We start from the raw sequence: 24595 nt of genomic DNA, 5'->3' as shown, positions 1-24595 counted from the left end.
TCGGTTCCTGTAGTTATCCAGATCAATGGTGATCAACAAGTTGCGGTTCTGTGTGGAGTGTGAGTTCTCCAGTTGTGCATTTATTTCCTACCCCTTTTGCTTTAATCCCCAGTTCACATATTGTCCTTCCTTTGTGTTTGAGTACAGTGTGGATGAGTTTTCATTTACCCTGGTCTGTGCTTATTTGTGGAGTTATCATTACTGGACTTCTGGCCCACTCCCTGGGTGGGGGATGAGTACTATCAGGGCTCAAACAGGAAACAGGGTCATGCTGGGGATTCGAACCTGGCTACCATCGAGCCTACCTTCGAGATAAGGGACAGCGCAGGAGTCCCAGTCTTACGGTCAGCCTACGAGCCCCTGTTCCATCGGTTACTACCCTGTGACACTGAGCTTAGTTCCACGTGGGGCTATGTTACACGCCAGTATATTGGTTGTGACAGTCACAACCCGTCAAAGTGAGCCTCTCTCAGTGCATTAACCTCTATCTCTCACTCAGATAAGACCCTATTTGCCCTCCTTTGTCTTCCAACCTTTTTCACTTGAGTCTATTTTGTGACTCTATGAAGTATGACTATCTTTATTTTTCCCATTTATTTCTTTAAGTTTGACCAAGTGAAAACTACCTTTCAAATGAGTTTGTACTCATACTTTTATTTTATATGAAAAGTTCAATTTTATGGTCCTTGAAAAGTAATGACTGGTTTGATAAAAGATTGAGGACACTAAAGGCTGTGTCCTCCCTCTTCTGCAGACCATTACAGAGTAAATGATTTATTGTGAACTACAATCGCCTCTTTCAATGGACTTTTGTAAAGAAGAAACCAGTTTTTCTTGTTTATCATGGAAAGACTGCACTAATAATGAATTCTATGATTAGCAGCCAGTTCTGTATCTGACACCCATAAAGTCAATAGAATCTGGGACGTATCGTACCTTTATTTGCGTGCTCAGATGTCTTCTCTTTAATTTCACAGCCTTCTCATTAGTGATGCTGAAATCCCAACTGCACAGAAGTTTAGCAGCATTGCCCGAAAACGACGCAGGGTTGATGAAGTTATTCCGAAATGATTTTGCCATGCTGGAAACACATCAGAAAAGTGAAATCAATGTCACCAAAAACTATTAGTCTAAAATCTTAAATATATCTACAGCCACTGCTATGAATATAAAAGATTTAAAGAGTTATTCCCATCTCAAAGATCCTATCTTAATATGTAGTAGGTGAAATAATAATAATAATAATAATAATAACAAAAATAATAATAACAATAACAAATATCTCCAATTAGAAATGTAGTATAGTTTTCCAAGATATTGTCCATGCCATAAGGTAGCTTCTAAATCAGTGTGGGGTCAACTTCTGAAAGCCCCCACCAATCATCGGGGCACTTTTATCCTGATTGAATGGACCACTTTTCTGGGACTCTGCTCAGCCTTCTCCGGTAGACCCATACAGAAGAAATGGAGCAGTAGTCGAGCATATGCACTCTATTCAAACGGGGACAAAAGTGTCCCATACTGGTCGTTAGTGGGGGTGTCGGCATCCAGACCTCCACCGATCAAAAAATTATCAACTATCATGTCTACAGGTAATAATGTTTTGTTAGAGGAATATCTCTAGTATATAAATATTGAAAAGATTGTCTTGTTTTTAAACCTTAGATGGTATTAGTTAACCTTTGCTCTTCTTTTATTACTTTTGAAACTTCCTTTATCAGAATAGTTTCTATTATTGCTGCTGTAAATATCCTCATACACAAAACACCTGATTCCCCTTCTGAGCTGTTCTTCCTCATACTTTCCTCTAAACCGTGCCCTCATCCTCTATAATTTACATAAAAAATGTTTCAGGAATAATACTTAGTACTATTTTTGCTATTTTTAGAGTTAAGGGTGCTTTAGACGCTGCGACATCGCTAGCGATAGCACCCGCCCCCGTCGCTCGTGCGACATTTGGTGATCGCTGCCTTAGCGAACATTATCGCTACGGCAGCGTCACATACACATACCTTATCAGCGGCGTCGCTGTGACCGCCAAACAATCCCTCCTTCAAGGGGGAGGTGCGTTCGGCGTCATAGCGACATCACTGCGGCGTCACTAAGCGGCCGCCCAATAGAAGAGGAGGGGAGGAGATGAGTGGCTGGAACATGCTGCCCACCTCCTTCCCTCCTCATTGACGGTGGACGCAGGTAAGGAGATGTTCGTCGTTCCTGCGGCGTCACACATAGCGATGTATGATGCCGCAGGAGCGATGAACAACCAGCGGCATACACCACCAACGAAATTTGGAAAAGGAGCGTCGTGTCAACGATCAACGATTTTTGACGTTTTTGTGATTGTTGCACATTGTTCCTTGGTGTCAGACGCTGCGATGTCGCTAACGGCGCCGGATGTGCGTCACTAATGACGTGACCCCGACAATATATCCTTAGCGATGTCGCAGCGTGTAAAGCACCCTTTAGATTTTTTAATATTTGTACATGGGTACGGTTTCCTATTTACTTTTTGATAAAATCTCCTCCAGATCCCCTGATGGTAACAAGTTTATTTTTGTTGTTTACTGCTCGCTGTCAAAGAAACTGGCTATCTCAGCAGTCTAGTGGACGAACATGTTCACTGCTTCCAAACTCTTCCATATTTATCTTGTAAGTACTCGACTAAGATTGGATGGGATTGCTTGGGTGCTCTGTCAGCTCCAATTAATGACCTTCTTCAGTCCCACTGCTCTATTTTCATATAGTAGCATCAAAACTACACAGTTTAGGCCAGTGGCGTAATAATGCCGCTGGTCCAAATTGTCAATCCAGCAGATGCGCAAACCACTTGCCTCATACTGTATAACACCAAAACAGCTGTGGCTCAGGGAGACATGAACTTCGCAAGAACTCTGAAAATCCCTTGAAGTATCCTTTAAGTTGTCGTCATGAGTCTGGATTCAAACCCTTGAGTCTGTGCTTTATGGTCGGCTTCTCTGTCCATCGGACCACAGCAGATACACCTTTTCTTCTCCTGGTATTTAGTTTCTGTTATCCTTGCTTTACTTCTATTAGGATAACAGGTGTATTCAATTACTTGTTTGTCTGCCCAATCACCTTTTGGGTCCCTCTTTAAATACTTTCCCCCTGCTGGTATTTCCCGTTGATGATATTCTCATTTTGATATCCAGCTATATTGCTATTTACTTACGCCAGTCATTGGAAGACCAGCTAGGATAGCTCTCTGCTGCTTATTTTCTCCACTCTGCACCTATCTTCTGTTTGTTGTTAGTAGATGGCATATTCTTTAGCTATACAGTATACACTATCTTGTATTTTGTAGTTTGCCTTACTCACTCTGGGATCACATTCTACTCCACCACTCCTTCTCTTCTGCAGGTAATTCGCACCCTGCTCTGCCCTCTGTTTTTTTAGGAGGAACATGAAGCACTTGATGGCTGATCAGGTAGAATAGGTCCGAGTTGCCATTGTTTATTCTGAAGTCAGGGCTATTCCAACTAATGCAGAAATCGCTATGGATTACAGGGTTGGGATCTCTAGTCTATACATGAATTGGCAGTGTCAGTTGCACTTTTTAGTGTGCTACCTATATCCCTTGTGAGTTGCTAAATGACCGTAACAGTTGTGAGGCATGATCTAAATGGATCGGACTTGTTTTTCCAGTCCATCCCACAAATTTAAAGGAAATCTTATATAGGGTTAATTTGCTGGCTAATTGCAATCAGACGCTGCCTGGCATCTGCATTGAGCGCTCCACTGATGGGAGGATATGAACTGTTTTCCTCCTGGCAGCCTCAGGCTTTCAGTCATAGGGGTGAGTCTGCATGGCTTCAGCCACTGCTCTTTGCATAATGAGTGGCGGCTGACAATGACTGACAGCTGGGTCTAATGCTGAGCCATCTGTATGTCAGTGCTGGGGGCATGGTGCTCACTGTGCCTGAGCGGTGACTGAATCTGCACCAGCACCAAACATGACTGAAAGCTAAAGGCTGCTGAGAGGAAATAAGAACGTGATTAACCTGTAAATTAACCCAATATCTGCAGGTTATAAGCCTTGTTTTACATGACAGGTTCCCTATAATTGAATTGAAAGCTGAGGAATTTGGAGGCCAAGTTATTATCTTAGACTCCATCCTGACCTTGACACATTTAGGTAAAACTATACATGAAGAGGTAAGCAAGCATCATCTTATCACCAGGATTTACCTTTACAGTGATAAATTCTGCACATTTACAACATTATAGGAGGAAATATAATTAGAAGGTAAACTCTTCGTGCAGGGGATGTCATATTGTGATGGGACGCATTATGTGTAATATCACATCTGTGGCTTCTATGTGATCCTGCACTGCCAAGCTGCTGTGGATGAGTTAAACTTTATAGATATCAATGGAAATTATCCACTACTGCTTCTTGACTGTAATACATCATTTTCTTTGATATTAAAAAAGTTAATGCAAATTCTGCAACTCATTTGCATATAGGTGATATTTCACAGGGTATCTAAAGATATGACAGGGGCCCCTAGGCTGGCCCTCAGACTCGAGACCCTGCGCTATCCCTTATCCTGGAGGTAGGCTTGATGGTAGCCAGGTCTGAACCCCCAGCATGACCCTGACTTCTGTCAGAGCCCTGATTTTACTTCCGCTTTCCCCCACCCTTGGGACAGGCTGGAACACACAATAACAAAACCCTAAAAAATGATATGGACAAGAGAGAACGGAAACACGTACACAATGCACGCAAAACACACAGGAGAGACAATATGAGTTCAGGGGAACAACAAAAATGGGAATGAAGTAACGCACAACAGGGAATGTTCACACCACTCAATATGGCAACAAAGATCACCATAAACAGGTTCACCAAAAAGACCAGAATCGCTGGAGCTATTGGTGAAGCTATAATCAGACTCACTCACACTCAGACTCACACTCAGACTCACACTCACACTCAGACTCACACTCAAACTTACACTCACACGCACACTCGCACGCACACTCAGATGCACACGCACACTCAGACTCACATGCACACTCAGACTCACACGCACACTCAGACTCACATGCACACTCAGACTCACACGCACACTCAGACTCACACGCACACTCAGACTCACACTCACACTCAGACTCACACTCACACTCACACTCAGACTCAGACTCACACTCAGACTCAGACTTACACTCAGACTCACACAAACACTCACACTCAGACTCAAACGCACACTCACACTCAGACTCACACGCACACTCACACTCAGACTCACACGCACACTCACACGCACACTCAGACTCAGACTCAGACTCACTCGCACACTCAGACTCACACGCACACTCAACGCAGCAGACACACAACACCCAACACACAAACACCGCGGCACACACAAATATACGCACATACCGCACAACACACACATTGCACAAAACATACCACCCCCCAAAACACACCCACACAAACCGCGCAACACACATACACAACGATACAGACACACAGCGCTCCACAAATAACGACACACAACGCAACACACAAACAACACCGCTCTCACCCCCCGCTACACCCAGACAACACCCAGAACATGTACAGCCCCTACACAAACACTTGGTAACTACACACAACAACATATATATATATATATATATATAACAAAAATCATACATTAACTGCACAATACGTAAATTCTAGAATACCCGATGCGTAGAATCGGGCCAATGCACGCAAAACACACAGGAGAGACAATATGAGTTCAGGGGAACAACAAAAATGGGAATGAAGTAACGCACAACAGGGAATGTTCACACCACTCAATATGGCAACAAAGATCACCATAAACAGGTTCACCAAAAAGACCAGAATCGCTGGAGCTATTGGTGAAGCTATAATCTGCGCTAAATAGTAAGATCCAGGATCTTATATAGGAACTAGATGACCTTGATGGGCAATTGGTAATCTGAACTCCTAAGAGAATTCTCCAAGTCAGCAGGAATTAACTCCTGCAGGACTGAGGAACAGAGCACATGAAAGAGAAAAGGCCCAGCTCTGGTTGATCAACTAGGAGACATCAGATTGCCTGTCAGGCTCGCCAGTGTGAATAGAGCCTGACGCCGCTATGACACCTAATAAGTCTGGACCTGAACACAGCATGATAGCAACACCTGCATATATAAAATCGCTCATATTCTCAGCCAGAAAAATTGGCGAGTCTCATGTATATGTCATGTGAGTGTGTGATTTTTGTTCTCGCCTAGCATCCGTGTGACATGTGATTTTAGCATCATTATTTACATACTGTAATACTTTATATGAAAATTAAAGCTAGCTGTCATAATAAATAAAGAAATCCTATCTCAAAAATATAAATAGATGAAAGAAATATATTTTCTATATAATAGATAGATAAAAAAAATAGATGTTCTGCAGATATATAATTTCCCAACCCCCTACATTTTATAAACTTGCAGTCTTTAGTGCCTTTCATCTTGAGTTTATTCTATAGCTTTGTATGGTTGTTCAACCAAATAAATAAATAAAGGATGTGGGTCCCCCCCTATTTTTGATAACAAGCCAAGTTAAAGCAGACAGCTGGGGGCTGGTCTTAAGCTGCAAAGACCCATGGGTAATGGACCCTTTCCAACAACCAGCAGGCACCCCAGTAGTAGCTCATTACATAATATGCACCAACTGAGGCACTTCGCATTGGCTCTTCCCGATTGGTTATCAAAAACAGGGGGGATCCCATGTTGCTTTTTAAATTATTAATTTTTTTAATTAGGTTAAACAAGCATAACAGCTGTAGAATAAACTCAACATGAAAGGCACTAATGGGTGCTCATTTATAATACATAGGAGGTTGGAAAATTATATATCTGCAGGATTTCTATCTATCTAATATCTTTTTATCATCAATCTATCTATATCTTTATATTATTTTTTTTTTCCTTTGAGCTACAGTCAGGGCCAGAAATATTTGGACAGTGACACAAGTTTTGTTATTTTAGCTGTTTACAAAAACATGTTCAGAAATACAATTATATCTATATATATAATTGCCTTATTCTGTCTGTCTGTCTGTCTGTCTGTCTGTCATGCTCCAAAATTGTGTCCTTACGGTGACACTAAGTGTCCTTACGGTGACACAAAGCTGATTGGCCGCTGGGCTCGCCATGGCCCCGCCCCCCCCGCACGGATTGGCCGCTCGCCTTGCCTTGGCTCCTTCCCCACATGGATTGGCCGCTCGCCTCGCCTCGGATCCGACCCCCCCCGCACGGATTGGCCGCCACTCACACTCAGACTCACACTCAGACGCAGACTCAGACTCAGACGCACACTCAGACTCACACTCAGACTCAGACGCACACTCAGACGCACACTCAGACGCAGACACAGACTCAGACGCACACTCAGACACAGACTCAGACGCACACTCAGACTCACACTCAGACTCACACTCAGACTCTCAGACTCACACTCAGACGCAGACTCAGACTCAGACGCACACTCAGACTCACACTCACACTCAGACTCACACTCACTCAGACTCAGACTCACACTCAGACTCACACTCACACTCACACTCGCACTCAGACTCAGACTCAGACTCACACTCAGACTCAGACTCACACTCACACTCACACTCACACTCAGACTCACACTCAGACTCAGACTCAGACTCACACTCAGACTCACACTCACACTCAGACTCACACTCAGACTCACACTCAGACTCACACTCAGACTCTCAGACTCACACTCAGACGCAGACTCAGACTCAGACGCACACTCAGACGCACACTCAGACGCACACTCAGATGCAGACTCAGACGCACACTCAGACGCAGACTCAGACACAGACTCAGACTCACACTCAGACTCTCAGACTCACACTCAGACGCAGACTCAGACGCACACTCAGACGCACACTCAGATGCAGACTCAGACGCACAGTCAGACGCACACTCAGACGCACACTCAGACGCAGACTCAGACACAGACTCAGACACAGACTCAGACACAGACTCAGACTCAGACTCAGACTCACACTCAGACTCACACTCACACTCACACTCACACTCACACTCAGACTCAGACTCACACTCACACTCACACTCACACTCAGACTCAGACTCAGACTCACACCCTCACTCAGACTCACACTCACACTCAGACTCACACTCACACTCACACTCACACTCAGACTCACACTCACACTCACACTCACACTCAGACTCAGACTCACACTCACTCACTCAGACTCACACTCACACTCACACTCACACTCACTCAGACTCACACTCACACTCACACTCACACTCAGACTCACACTCAGACTCAGACTCACACTCAGACTCACACTCAGACTCACACTCAGACTCACACTCAGACTCACACTCCCACTCAGACTCACACTCACACTCAGACTCACACTCAGACTCACACTCAGACTCACACTCCCACTCAGACTCACACTCAGACTCAGACTCAGACTCACACTCAGACTCACACTCACACTCACTCAGACTCACACTCACACTCAGACTCACACTCACACTCACACTCACACTCACACTCACTCAGACTCACACTCACACTCAGACTCACACTCAGACTCACACTCAGACTCACACTCAGACTCAGACTCACACTCACACTCACACTCACTCAGACTCACACTCACTCTCAGACTCAGACTCAGACTCAGACTCACACCCACACTCACACTCACACTCACTCAGACTCACACTCACACTCAGACTCACACTCACACTCAGACTCACACTCAGACTCACTCAGACTCACACTCACACTCAGACTCACACTCACACTCACTCAGACTCACACTCACACTCAGACTCACACTCAGACTCACACTCACACTCAGACTCACACTCACACTCACACTCACACTCACACTCACACTCAGACTCACACTCAGACTCACACTCAGACTCACACTCACTCAGACTCACACTCACACTCAGACTCACACTCACACTCACACTCACACTCAGACTCAGACTCAGACTCACACTCACTCACTCAGACTCACACTCACACTCACACTCACTCAGACTCACACTCACACTCACACTCAGACTCACACTCAGACTCACACTCACACTCAGACTCACACTCAGACTCACACTCAGACTCACACTCAGACTCACACTCCCACTCAGACTCACACTCACACTCACTCAGACTCACACTCAGACTCAGACTCACACTCAGACTCAGACTCATACTCACACTCACACTCACTCAGACTCACACTCAGACTCACTCACACTCAGACTCACACTCAGACTCACACTCACACTCACTCAGACTCACACTCACACTCAGACTCACACTCAGACTCACACTCAGACTCACACTCAGACTCACACTCACTCTCAGACTCAGACTCAGACTCAGACTCAGACTCACACCCACACTCACACTCACACTCACTCAGACTCACACTCACACTCAGACTCACACTCACACTCAGACTCACACTCACACTCAGACTCACACTCAGACTCACTCAGACTCACACTCACACTCAGACTCACACTCACACTCACTCAGACTCACACTCACACTCACACTCAGACTCACACTCAGACTCACACTCAGACTCACACTCACACTCACACTCAGACTCAGACTCAGACTCACACTCAGACTCACACTCCCACTCAGACTCACACTCACAGTCACACTCACACTCAGACTCACACTCACTCAGACTCACACTCACACTCAGACTCACACTCACACTCACACTCAGACTCACACTCACACTAACACTCAGACTCACACTCAGACTCACACTCAGACTCAGACTCACACTCACACTCACTCACACTCACTCAGACTCACACTCACACTCAGACTCACTCACACTCAGACTCACACTCAGACTCACACTCAGACTCACACTCAGACTCACACTCACACTCACACTCACTCAGACTCACACTCAGACTCAGACTCACACTCAGACTCAGACTCATACTCACACTCACTCAGACTCACACTCAGACTCACTCACACTCAGACTCACACTCAGACTCACACTCACACTCACTCAGACTCACACTCACACTCAGACTCACTCACACTCAGACTCACACTCAGACTCACACTCACACTCAGACTCACACTCAAACTTACACTCACACGCACACTCGCACGCACACTCAGACGCACACGCACACTCAGACTCACATGCACACTCAGACTCACACGCACACTCAGACTCACATGCACACTCAGACTCACACGCACACTCAGACTCACACGCACACTCAGACTCAGACTCACACGCACACTCACACTCACACTCAGACTCACACTCAGACTCACACTCAGACTCACACTCAGACTCACACTCACACTCAGACTCAAACTCACAAGCACACTCAGACTCAGACTCACACTCACACTTACACTCACACTCACACGCACACACACGCACACTCACACTCGCACGCACACTCAGACTCACACGCACACTCACACTCAGACTCACACGCACACTCACACTCAGACGCACACTCACACTCAGACTCAGACTTACACTCAGACTCACACAAACACTCACACTCAGACTCAAACGCACACTCACACTCAGACTCACACGCACACTCACACTCAGACTCACACGCACACTCACACGCACACTCAGACTCAGACTCAGACTCACTCGCACACTCAGACTCACACGCACACTCAACGCAGCAGACACACAACACCCAACACACAAACACCGCGGCACACACAAATATACGCACATACCGCACAACACACACATTGCACAAAACATACCACCCCCCAAAACACACCCACACAAACCGCGCAACACACATACACAACGATACAGACACACAGCGCTCCACAAATAACGACACACAACGCAACACACAAACAACACCGCTCTCACCCCCCGCTACACCCAGACAACACCCAGAACATGTACAGCCCCTACACAAACACTTGGTAACTACACACAACAACATATATATATATATATATATATATATATATATATAACAAAAATCATACATTAACTGCACAATACGTAAATTCTAGAATACCCGATGCGTAGAATCGGGCCACCTTCTAGTATATAATATGGGCTGAAAGGGCACACTCCCAGCTGCAATATGAGAGTTTTCACATCCAAATCGGAGAAAGGGTTTAGGAATCATAGCTCTGTAATGCATAGCCTCCTCTTTTTCAAGGGACCAAAAGTAATTGGACAAGGGACTCTAAGGGCTGCATTTAACTCTGAAGGTGTCTCCCTCGTTAACCTGTAATCAATGAAGTAGTTAAAAGGTCTGGGGTTGATTACAGGTGTGTGGTTTTGCATTTGGAAGCTGTTGCTGTGACCAGACAACATGCGGTCTAAGGAACTCTCAATTGAGGTGAAGCAGAGCATCCTGAGGCTGAAAAAAAAGAAAAAATCCATCAGAGAGATAGCAGACATGCTTGGAGTAGCAAAATTAACAGTCGGGTACATTCTGAGAAAAAAGGAATTGACTGGTGAGCTTGGGAACTCAAAAAGGCCTGGGCGTCCACGGATGACAACAGTGGTGGATGTTCGCCGCATACTTTCTTTGGTGAAGAAGAACCCGTTCACAACATCAACTGAAGTCCAGAACACTCTCAGTGAAGTAGGTGTATCTGTCTCTAAATCAACAGTAAAGAGAAGACTCCATGAAAATAAATACAAAGGGTTCACATCTAGATGCAAACCATTCATCAATTCCAAAAAAAGACAGGCCAGAGTTAAATTTGCTGAAAAACATCTCATGAAGCCAGCTCAGTTCTGGAAAAATATTCTTTGGACAGATGAGACAAAGATCAACCTGTACCAGAATGATGGGAAGAAAAGTTTGGAGAAGAAAGGGAACGGCACATGATCCAAGGCACACCACATCCTCTGTAAAACATGGTGGAGGCAACGTGATGGCATGGGCATGCATGGCTTTCAATGGCACTGGGTCACTTGTGTTTATTGATGACATAACAGCAGACAAGAGTAGCCGGATGAATTCTGAAGTGTACCGGGATATACTTTCAGCCCAGATTCAGCCAAATGCTGCAAAGTTGATCGGACGGCGCTTCATAGTACAGATGGACAATGACCCCAAGCATACAGCCAAAGCTACCCAGGAGTTCATGAGTGCAAAAAAGTGGAACATTCTGCAATGGCCAAGTCAATCACCAGATCTTAACCCAATTGCGCATGCATTTCACTTGCTCAAATCCAGACTTAAGATGGAAAGACCCACAAACAAGCAAGACCTGAAGGCTGCGGCTGTAAAGGCCTGGCAAAGCATTAAGAAGGAGGAAACCCAGCGTTTGGTGATGTCCATGGGTTCTAGACTTAAGGCAGTGATTGCCTCCAAAGGATTCGCAACAAAATATTGAAAATAAAAATATTTTGTTTAGGTTTGGTTTATTTGTCCAATTACTTTTGACCTCCTAAAATGTGGAGTGTTTGTAAAGAAATGTGTACAATTCCTACAATTTCTATCAGATATTTTTGCTCAAACCTTCAAATTAAACGTTACAATCTGCACTTGAATTCTGTTGTAGAGGTTTCATTTCAAATCCAATGTGGTGGCACGCAGAGCCCAACTCGCGAAAATTGTGTCACTGTCCAAATATTTCTGGACCTAACTGTATAAGCATAAAAATCGGATGGAATAGAGACGGTCGATGTTCCATCCGATATTTTTCTCGCACCCTTAGACTTGCATTGGCGAGTCTCGTCCGATATACACCGCCATATGCAGAATGCTGTAATTTTTTTCCTCAGGCAGATTCCAGTTGAGGAAAAGATCATGGATCAGCACTGACTCAATGATTAATATTGGTGTATTAATTTTTTTATTGGATTGAACTTGGCGCATTTGTATGCAGATGTGAGTGAGGCCTTAGACAGAACATGAAGGCTGCTGCTGATCAGTGGCCGTACATTGCCTACAGTGGTCAGTGGACACAAGCAGACTTATGGGGGACATAAACAGTAGTGGAGAATAGTACCAAGAGTCTGGTTGGTGAGTATCTGGTTTTTTTTTTTAAGTTTTAAGACCCTCAAAGAACTTCTTTGATATACAGTACAAAGATTCAATACTTTTTCAAACAAAGCTATACAAAATATACAGCTTTTAGGATATTTATGGGAAAGTCTTTGCTTGGAATTTGTGGATCCAAGGATTTTCTGATATAGTCAGTAAGTTGGGCAGCATGATGGCTCAGTGGTTAGCACTGCAGTCTTGCAGCGCTGGGGTCTTGGGTTTGAATCCCACCAAGGACACCATCTGCAAGGAGTTTGTATGTTCTCCCCGTGTTTGCGTGGGTTTCCTCTAGGTTCTCCAGTTTCCTCCCACACGCCAAAAACATACAGATAGGGAATTTAGATTGTGAGCCCCGATAAGGACAGTGTTCCTGATGTATGTAAAGCGCTGCGGAATATGTTAGTGTGACGCCCTGCACTAGCCAGGTAGTCACAGATAGACCCCCGCACTACACCTGTCCCCCAATAAGGTGTCATCAGCCAACCATTAAAATCTAGTCACCTCTCTCAGTGTCTGATGGACACACCAGGGGGCGGAGCCAGGGGTTGGCCACACCCACCAAGGAGTTCAGAGGGCCTGAGGCAGGAAACACAGTTCAGTTTGTAGTCAGTCAATGAGTGAAGGAGTAGTTGTCAGTAGTGAGAGGAGGCTGACAGGTGCTGGGGTTGGAGCCCGGGCACCTTTGGCTAGGAGGCAAATGGTGGCCTTAGCCTGCAGGAGCCGGGAAGACAGCTCCGTGGAACCGTGGTGGACTGGGACAGGGTAGTGGCCCGCCGGTACCGACCTAGGTAACCGACTCGGAAATCAGAGCACACAGGGGGGTACTCAGACCCTGAAACGAGGTCCAGAATCCACTGGACTGAGTTAATTAACTGATTGCGGTCTGGACTATAGGTCCTTTCCCACCCAAGTCCTGACTGAAGAGAACAGCCCACCGAGGGGGATAGAAAGCCACCATCCCTGCCCATGGAGGGGTTAACATCTTGCTGCACTACCATCTTCCCCCGGGTGCCCAGTAACTGCAGCGTTGGTGTCTACCTTCACCACAGCCCATGGGTGGCGTCACAAACTCAAGCACGGCTCCGGCCGTGCACCTACCTACCCCCCTCCAAAAGCGCCAGCACCCCTTTCAGAGCGAAGTGAACCCGGGTCCGGAGGCGCTTGAGCCACCCACCAACGAGCCCGGATCCTTGCGGCTCGGCTGCAGCCAAGTGCGGGGCGGTACATTAGCGCTATATAAAAATAAAGATTTATTTATTTTATTTTCAAGTTAAATGGACTGTCCAGTACAAATACCCTATTACCATATACTGTACGTTCTGAAATAAATCACTATGATCGGTGGGGCTGCAATTTCTAGTACATTTAGGAATCATAAGAATGAAGGGGCTGCTGATTTTCTCCTGCACAGTTGTGCTTGTGCTACCTGCCTCCTGGTTGTGCGGAAAAGTGCAGCATTGCCCCATAAAAAAACATTGAGGTCATTAGCAATGCAGCCTTTTCATTTTGTAAACCAAGTTTAAGAATGCTAGTCGTTCAAAACACATCTGGTTTCTTTAAATATTGCATATCTTCAATTTTTGGATTTTGACATATTTTCAATAAAGTATGGATTTTAACCAAAAGTGCCTCCTGGAAGCGGGATCTCTCATCTTTTCCTTCACTAGCCTTTTTATTTTCAGAAGGTCCAAACCCCACAAATCATGAAATGATAACGGATCACTAAGGTACCAGCTGCAGAATGTCATATGAAATGTGACCAATGTATGGGCAGAGGACCCCTCTAACAAATATGGGTTCTCCATGGTGAACAAACCCTACATATCTGTTTATTACCCAGCGAAAACTTAAACTACAAGGAATAACCATTATTACCAACCAACTACAGAGGTACATATTACAGTATACATACATCTTAAATTAGGTTTATGCACATATAAAAGAATTTTAATTACTAATTACCAGAATATTATAAAGTCCTCACTGCTGTAAACTGAAACGCACAAGAATACTAGTAATGTTTCCATATGTAAAGTCTGCTATCTCCAAGTTTTGTTGGTCTAAATGGCTTCTATTCAAGTCAATAAGGAAGTAGACATATTCAAGAAAAGTGTATTTAGTAGGCTCTTATATTTGGCCATATTACACAAAGACGAGCTGTAATAAGTCACCCATGGAGACGCTGGGGTTTATTGTATCTCTGTATGTTGTGGCTTTATTACAAACTGCATTACAGAACATTTCTTCCTCTAAAAGTATTACTAGTGTATCGCCCTTACCAGCATACCCGTACTGTCCTGCTCCCCTCCCCCGGCGAGGACACTAGCACTCTCACCTTCCCGGTTGCTCATCGGTAGCTGCTCTATCCCCAGTCCCTACTGCCGCCTCCCAGGGCCTGCGCAAGCTGCACAGGCCTCCTGGGAGTGCCCTTAGGGCACGCGCACCTTGTCTTAAAGGGCCAGTATGACATAACCAAGAAGTGCCTATGGCTGAGAGGCATCAGGTATTTAAGACTCCTCCCCTTAAGGGAGGTGCCTGAGCAACATGGTCTTTATGTTGCTAGTTCTCAGGTTCTTACTGCTGCTGACGCTGTTTAGTGCTGTGTTCCACATTGCTAATACCGTTCTGTGTTCTAGTACCTAAATCAAAAAAAGGCCATGGAGCCTCTGTTAGGAGTCTATACACAGAAAATAGCCAAATATCCCTCCGGGAAGGACCCAGCCAAGGAGCGACTCTTTTTAAGAAGACCACCATAACCACCATATTAAGTGGCCCTTTTAGTCAATATCCAACTCTTTGACGAGTTTAAAGATATAACAAGGGAAATACCAAGGCCAGGTATCCATCCACAGACAGCTGTTTTGGGGTATTGCCCCTTATCAGTGTGGAGTAGGATTCTGCCTAGGTGGGAGCAATGCCTAGTAGAGTAGGTCCGTGTCCATACCCCTGGGGTCAGCTGTCACAGCTCCAGTCTTCCTGAGCAGCATCTGGTTAGTACCTGCAGTACAACACCCTCACCTTTAGAGGCTCTGGAAAAAACCTGGTGAGAAACCATAGTCAAGCCGCTCAAAGTTTTCTGTGTGCTGTTACCCAGTGGGTCCACTCCCTGCTCACACCTGCAAGCATTACAGATAAAGCCTGGTACCATGGCATTTGGAGACACATTTGTGTTTTGTATACAATAAGCATTAACCTAAGCTATTATTTATGTCTGTCAACCAGTGGTGCATTGTTTAGGCTGAGGCCACACAGGGATTAGTGCGAGTCCTTGCATGGCACTCAGCTCACACTTGCAGCACAATGGGAGCCAAGTGTCAAGCAAGTGTCATGCAACTGTGGTCCAATCGTGCGATCAGACCACAGTTGCGGAAGGGAGGGCCGGCACTGCAGAGGGGAAGGCCGGCACTGTGGAAGAGTGGGAGGGATTTATCTCCCTATCTCCTCCGTTACCGGTTGATGCGATAATCGCACTGCTCTCTCGTTACAGCGGTGCGGTGTAACACTAGAGCAATGTGATGTTTCTCTCACCCCATAGACTTGAATGGGTGCGAGTGGAACAAGATCGCATTCTACCCTCAGCATGCTGGTCCAATTAGGGCTGAGAAAACAATCGCTTATGGGGGCTGCCCCATAGAGTATTATTGGTCCGAGTGGAATGCGATTTTTTTATCGCGTTCCACTCGCTCCATATTACGCGCCGTGTGTTCTGATCCTTTAGCTGATATTCATAGTGGGAAACATTATAATGGGAGTGGGCACTGGCGATTGTCTGACGTTGCCAAGTTCCTAGTGCACCAATACTTAAATCTGCATTGACAAACATCAGTAACCCTTCTCTTGCAGGTACCGTATTTTTCGGACTATAAGACGCACTTTTTTTTCCCCAAATGTTGGAGGAAAGTGGGAGGTGCGTCTTATAGTCTGAACGTGGCTGCGGGGAATGAGGGTGGTGCGGTGGAGTGGGTTATCGGGGGCATGAGCAGGCTGTAGCAGCTCATTTAATACGCACGCCCATGCTCTCGCCCATCGTCCCTCAGCGCTGAAGCCGGCGCTGACAGGTGGGCGGATTGATGGGCGGGGGGTGCGCGCATAATTTACAGACGGCCCGCATGATCACCCCTGGCAACTACAGCCCGGAGTCATCATGTGCGGCTGTATTCACTGCTCCCCACGCATCATCATCAGCGCAGGGCGCAGTGAATAAGTATACTCACCGGCCACGATCCCTGCAGCATCGCAATCTCCTCCTGTCTGCCAGCCAGCTGATCTGTATGGAAAGCGGTGAGAACAGCGATGACGTCATCGCTGTGCGCACAGCTAGGTCTCCACACAGGTCAGCTGACAGGCAGACAAAAGCACGAGCAATGCTGCAGACAACGGTGACTGCTCCACACTCCAGCGGCGCTGCTGCCGGCACTGACAGGAGGAGAGGTGATGCTGCATGGAGCGAGGAAACGTGAGTATAAACGTTTTTTTTTATTTTTTTTTGTGTGCCACAGGATGCAGTCCATATAGCATGATGGGGGTATATAGCAGGATGCGACCATATACCAGGATGGATGGGGGTATATATCATGATGGATGGGGGTATATAGCAGGATGGATAGGGGTATATACCAGGATGGATGGGGGTATATATCAGGATGGATGGGGGTATATAGCAGGATGAATGGGGGTATATAGCAGGATGGATGGAGGTATATATCAGGATGGATGGGGTATATAGCAGGATGGATGGGGGTATATAGCAGGATGGATGGGGGTATATAGCAGGATGGAGTATATAGCAGGATGGGAATATATACCAGGATGGGGCACATATATACATGCATGGGGATCATATACAAGGCAGGAGGATCATATACAAGGCAGGAGGATCATTACCAGGCTGGGGTACCTTAGTAGAGAATTTGGGGGCATTCCCCCCATACCAGTGTCACTCAGCATCAGATCCTCGCCCCATAACAGTGTCATGACCACATTTTTTGCTTACATTTTATTTTCCTATTTTCCTTCTTTAAAACCAGGGTGCGTCTTATGGTCCGAAAAATATGGTACTAAGGCTCAGACTGGCCCGTGGGTGAGCAGGAGATTTCCCTGTTGGGCCCTTTGCAGGACTGGATGTGCTTGGCACAATACACTTAATGCAGCATTTACAGACAAGAGCATCATCTCATCATTAATTTAACAAACTCATTTTTATTATATACAAGAATATGCAAATTCGGAAACAAAGGTCAGGAAATTTAGCTGAAAATTGGGCCCTCAGGATGAATATATCTAGTGGGTAATTGTTACCTCAGTTCAACGTTCAACACTGCTTGTTTATTGTTCAGAGAACATGATAGATTACTTGGTTTAGTGTTCCTCTAAAGGGAAAGTGTATGCAAATAGACAGAGTTGGCAAGGCAGGTGAACGCAAATGTTATTGCTTCCATTTTATGGTTTATGAAAAATAGTAGTCCATAGCCGCAAAATATAATGTTTCAGAAGGGGAAATCATTACATTTCAGAACATTTTCATTGTGACCTAGGAATTCGTCTACACTTGTGTCAAGGTGGCTAAAGGTAGGTGAAGTCAAAGGTAGTTGAAGACAATGGTGGAACAGAGAACCATCGGCACTCTGTTCAACCTTTCAGCCTGTGCGTATGAGACTTTGTGCTGTAGTGTGGTGACATCACCAGATCGTGCCTGCTGCTTGGGGCGTCAGTCCACATGCTGCACAGATCTTGTCTTATCATATTTGTATAAGTATCCTCTGAATTATAAAGTGCTGCAGAATATGTTGGTGCTATAGTAATAAAAATTATTATTTGTTATAGTGTGTTTCGGTGGCATCATGCTGTATGGGTTAATGTGGGGGCATCATACTGTGTCGGGACAGTGAAGACTATCATACCATGTAGGGCAACGGTGTGGGTCATCATACTGTACGATGGACTGTGGGGGTAATCATACTATCTGGGGGTCCATCATACTGTCTGAGGCCCCCTTCACACGTTCGTGAAAAACACGTTCATGTCTTACGTGACGTTTTTCGGGTCCGTGTTCCATTTTCTTTGTCCGTTTATCTGGTACGTGTGACATCCGTGTGATTGTGTATGCTAGCCGTGTGTGCGTGTGGAATGTCCGTGTGTGCGTGAGATACGTAAGTGTAATGTCCGTGTGTTCTCCGTGTAAAATGTTCCGTGTGTGATGCACAATGACGTTGCTATATGCCTGCTGACAGCAGACAGACAGAGTCGCGCGATGAGAATGAACTTGGGTGAACTTCACCCGACTTCATTGTCATCCCGCGGCTCTGTCTGTGTAGCGTACTGATTAGCGGTCACCCGTGAAGGACTCACCGGTGACCGCTAATTCCCTGAGTGACCGAAGTGAGCAGCGCGATTAGTGCTGCTGTCACTCAGGTTACCCGCGGCTAGCTGGATCCTCCACCCGAGACCGCAACTCACGTGTGACTTCATCGCTGTCACTCCGGCGACTTGCTGTCACAGTTGAAGGATCCAGCGGTGGCCGCAAGTAACCGCGAGTGACATCATCGCTGATTGCGCTACTCACCTCAGTTGCTGCGTGGTGTTCTACTGTAGCTCCTGTCACCTTCATGTAGCAAAGCTGAGAGCGTCGCGGGACCTCTGTGGATTACGCCAGAGCTGGAGGGGTTTTCGGGGCTTAATAAAGTGGTGAACGAGGGTGGTTTTTTTGTTTATTATTTCAAATAAAGGATTTTTTGTTGTGTGTGCTTATTTTCTTTAACTTACAGGTTAATCATGGAAGGTATCTCGGGGAGACGCCTGTCATGATTAATCTTGGACTTAGTGGCAGCTATGGGCTGCTGCCATTAACTCTTTATTACCCCGATTGCCAACGCACCAGGGCAAATCGGGATGAGCCGAGTACAGTCCCGGGACTGTCGCATCTAATGGATGCGGCAATTCTGGGCGGCTGCTGGCTGATATTGTTAGGCTGGGGGGCTCCTCATAATGTGGAGCTCCCCATCCTGAGAATACCAGCCTTCAGCCGTGTGGCTTTACCCTGGCTGGTATCCAAATTGGGGGGAACCGCACGTCGTTTTTTTTTAATTATTTATATTTTTTTTTACTGCTCGATATTGCCACACCCACCGGCGGCTGTGATTGGTTGCAGTGAGACAGCTGTCACTCAGCGTGAGGGCGTGTCTCACTGCAACCAGTCATAGGCGCCGGTGGGCGGGAAAAGCAGGGAATACGAGATTGAATAATGGGCGGCCGGCTTTTTCAAAATAGCAAAAGCCGCCGGAGTTTTTTTAACAGCTGTGCAGCGCCATGGCAGTGATCGGGGAATGGTGAATATGAGGGGGGAGACTGACCGACAGACTGAGAGAGGGACAGACAAGAGAGAGAGACTGACCGACGGACTGAGGGAGATTGACTGACATACACAGAAAAAAAAGATTGACCGACATCACTTCAAAAAAGCACAAAATGTACACGGACCATACAGAGATGCATCCGTGTCACGTACGTGTGCTCACGGACCCATAGACTTTCATTGGGTGCGTGTATGCATGTTCCGTGCAGAAAACGGACATGCATCCATGTTTTACGGACAAAAAAACGTATCACGCACACGGACACACGCACCTTGTGTAACTCCATACATTGAATAACATTGGAGTACGTGTGTCCGTGTCTCCGGTACATACGGAAACGGACCTAACACGTACCGGAGACACGGACGTGTGAAGGGGGCCTGAAGAGTAATGGGAACTATCATTGTGTGTGTGGGGTTTCCTGAGACATCTCACTATGTGGAGGAGCTATGGGTGCCATCTTACTGTGATAGGGATTGTGGTAACCATTAAACTGTGTGGTGAGAACTGTGGGGGCCATTATACTGTGTGTTAGAGTTTGTGGGGGCCATCATACTGTGTGGGGGGCTCTAGGGCCATCATGCTGTGTGTGAGCCATAAAATTGTGTGTAGGGCCTGTTGGACCAGACTGGGGGCCACCATACTGTGTGTGAGCCATCATAATGCATGGGGATCATGATACTGGAATGGTGACTGTGTGGGATTTTCATACTGTGTGTGGGGTTTTGGGGGCCATCAAAATGGGTGGCGGCATTGTAGATGCATCATATTGAGTTGGGGGTATTGTGAGGAAATCATATTGTACATGTGTAGCATTCTTTTTTGGTATTATACTGTGTGTGGAGGGTATTTTTTGTTGGCAAACTCTAAGGAGCATAAAAAGGGTACCTTGGTGTGTGAGAACACTAAGTGGCTTTAAGAGGACCAAAAATACTTTAGAAGTGTCCCTTTCTATGTCTTTAAACATTGGGAAACACCTCTTTGAGTGTGCCTTTGTGCCATGACCCTGCCTACTCAGTTGAATATTTTATCTGTGGTCAGCACCAAAAAAGAGTTTTGGTATAAGTCCCCATGAGTTCTATGTATTCTATGGATGAACTTGTTCCACCACACACCGATATACATACACAACCAGGTTGGCCTCCCCACTGGGGACCGGCTAGGGTTGGGTCTTAAAGCAGTCACCAAACATGGGGGGCTGACACTCACTAGTGACAGGGAACCGGGGGAGGAACAGCCTCCAGGGGGAGTTAGGAGCAACACAACAGTCAGCAGTTCTCCAGCAAGAGAGGAAGAGAGCAGTTGGGTTTTACCATTGGCTCTCATGGGACGCAGAAGTGAATACAGTCGCCGAGGGGAGAGCTTCATTGCTCCCTCAGAACCAGCGCAGTGCAGGGTGCAGAATCCTAGGGTGGATTACACTTCAGGTTGTCCACCAAACTCTGCCTGCCAGGGGGATTGCACGTCCCTATGGCCCCCACAGCTCCCGAAGCACAGTGCTATATAGGATCTGGGGTCGTGTTCCAAGGCAGGCCCCACAATAGACCCGCGCACCTGCATACGGGACGGGGCTAAAATACTTTTCAAGAACCAGGGTCCCCAAGAAGCTTCAGGCTACGGGAATCCAACACCAAGCACAAGGAGGAAGGGCCCACCGTCCACTGTACCGGTTCTGATCTGATCTGGGATCGGCTGGGGCCCATCACAGCGGTGACCGGCATATTCTGGGTAAAACAAGGACTGTAAGTAAATAAAACCTTGAATCCGCAGAGACTGGGTCCGCCTGACCTTGCGGGCGCTGCCGCCCCACGCTTCGGCACCCACCATTACTCCCCTCAACATCCTCCCCGGGGCTCGCTCTACCTGTGGGGAGCAGAAACATCTTAACTGCTACTACCATCAACCTCGGAGGACAGTGACAGCAGCAGCGGCTATTCCCTGGCCGCATATCACAGGTGGCATCAGAAAATCAAACCTCCATCATCACCCCCTTCTTTATTGTACACCTCGGAGCCACAAAACTGGGCAAAAGGGCCACCAAGTGACATCCCCAGACCCAACATTACCAGGCCCGGCGACGAGTAATTTAACCCTTGCCCCGTGGGTGCTACATAAAGGAAAAGAAGGGGCAGTTGAAGTTTCAAAGCCTAATCGTCAATGGTTTTCTCCACTCTCCATATTAAAAATACAAGGACATGCGGCTGAATGCTCATATGTATGGAGTAGTTGAGAAAGATGGCTGTCTGTCGAATGAACGTTTGAGAGCTATCACATGTGTACAGCCAAATTGAGCTCTCCACCTGGGAGTATTCCTCATATACCTCTGACAAAAAGCTGACCTATGTCAATGTATAGCCATACAGTGGCCCACATTGCCTATAGGTTACACATTAATAATGTGTTATAGGTTATATATAAATATATAACTATGTATTATAGGTTAATATACTGCATGTTTGAGTCCTGGCATAATTCCAGGTGTTTGGATAAAGTGACTGAGAATAAATGACGGATCACCTTACCTGATGAGAAGGATGAGAAAACAGGTCGCCAAATACAATTCAATGGTAAATATATATGCTAATTGCATATTATATGGCGCTAGACTGGCATCTTTCCGGATGGTGCTATTTGTATAATATCCATAGTACATCACCGTCTTTTCAAAGTAGCCCTAGAAAGAAAAAAAAAGGCAAGTGAGATATTTTCAAGCAGATTTCCATCTATTAGAAGGCTGATTTTCAATACAGCTTTACAAGGTTGATCATACCCCCCTCCTCCACTTTTTTAATTTTTTGGGGGGTGTGTGAGTTATTTTTTCTTAAATGAGTGCAGTATGGACTAAAAGAAGGGAATTTTGTTTACTTACCGTAAATTCCTTTTCTTCTAGCTCCTATTGGGAGACCCAGACAATTGGGTGTATAGCTACTGCCTCCGGAGGCCACACAAAGTATTACACTTTAAAAAGTGTAACCCCTCCCCTCTGCCTATACACCCCCCGTGCATCACGGGCCCATCAGTTTTGGTGCCAAAGCAGGAAGGAGGAAAACTTATAAATTGGTCTAAGGTAAATTCAATCCGAAGGATGTTCGGAGAACTGAAACCATGAACCAAAAGAACAATTCAACATGAACAACATGTGTACACAAAAGAACAAACAGCCTGAAGGGAACAGGGGCGGGTGCTGGGTCTCCCAATAGGAGCTAGAAGAAAAGGAATTTACGGTAAGTAAACAAAATTCCCTTCTTCTTTGTCGCTCCATTGGGAGACCCAGACAATTGGGACGTCCAAAAGCAGTCCCTGGGTGGGTAAAATAATACCTCGATAAAAAGAGCCGTAAAAACGGCCCCCTCTTACAGGTGGGCAACCGCCGCCTGAAGGACTCGCCTACCTAGGCTGGCATCTGCCGAAGCATAGGCATGCACCTGATAGTGTTTCGTGAAGGTGTGCAGACTCGACCAGGTAGCCACCTGACACACCTGCTGAGCCGTAGCCTGGTGCCGCAATGCCCAGGACGCACCTACGGCTCTGGTAGAATGGGCTTTCAGCCCTGAAGGAATCGGAAGCCCAGAAGAACGATAGGCTTCAAAAATCGGTTCCTTGATCCACCGAGCCAAGGTAGACTTGGAAGCCTGCGACCCCTTACGCTGGCCAGCGACAAGGACAAAGAGCGCATCAGAGCGGCGCAGGGGCACCGTGCGAGACACGTAGATCCGGAGTGCTCTCACTAGATCTAACAAATGCAAATCCTTTTCACATTGCTGAACTGGATGAGGGCAAAATGAAGGTAAGGAGATATCCTGATTGAGATGAAAAGTGGACACCACCTTAGGGAGAAAGTCCGGGACCGGACGCAGAACCACCTTATCCTGGTGAAATACCAGGAAAGGGCCTTTGCATGACAGCGCTGCAAGCTCTGACACTCTACGGAGTGAAGTAACCGCCACTAGAAATGCCACCTTCTGCGAAAGACGTGATAGAGAGACATCCCGCAGCGGCTCAAAAGGTGGTTTTTGAAGAGCCCGTAGAACCATGTTGAGATCCCAGGGTTCCAGCGGACGCTTGTAAGGTGGGACTATGTGGCAAACTCCCTGCAGGAACGTGCGTACCTGTGGAAGCCTGGCTAGACGCTTTTGAAAAAACACGGAAAGCGCCGAGACTTGACCTTT

The 24595-nt window shown here is 46.4% G+C and overlaps 1 protein-coding gene across 2 annotated transcripts in view; it reads right to left on the bottom strand.

The window, feature by feature from the left end:
* TMC5 (transmembrane channel like 5) overlaps positions 1 to 24595 on the bottom strand; it is a 203667-nt gene that overhangs the window by 59916 nt on the left and 119156 nt on the right. For both annotated transcript variants that reach the window (XM_075319132.1, XM_075319133.1), the window contains exons 9-10: positions 22949 to 23100; positions 937 to 1081 (exon numbers count right to left, since the gene is read on the bottom strand). In XM_075319132.1, coding sequence (XP_075175247.1) covers positions 937 to 1081; positions 22949 to 23100 — 297 coding nt within the window. The remainder of the gene's footprint in view (positions 1 to 936; positions 1082 to 22948; positions 23101 to 24595) is intronic.

This window comes from Anomaloglossus baeobatrachus, chromosome 7 (genome assembly GCF_048569485.1).
Source record: "Anomaloglossus baeobatrachus isolate aAnoBae1 chromosome 7, aAnoBae1.hap1, whole genome shotgun sequence".
NCBI classification, from domain to species: Eukaryota; Metazoa; Chordata; class Amphibia; order Anura; family Aromobatidae; genus Anomaloglossus; species Anomaloglossus baeobatrachus.
This window is presented reverse-complemented; position numbering and strand designations above follow the sequence as displayed.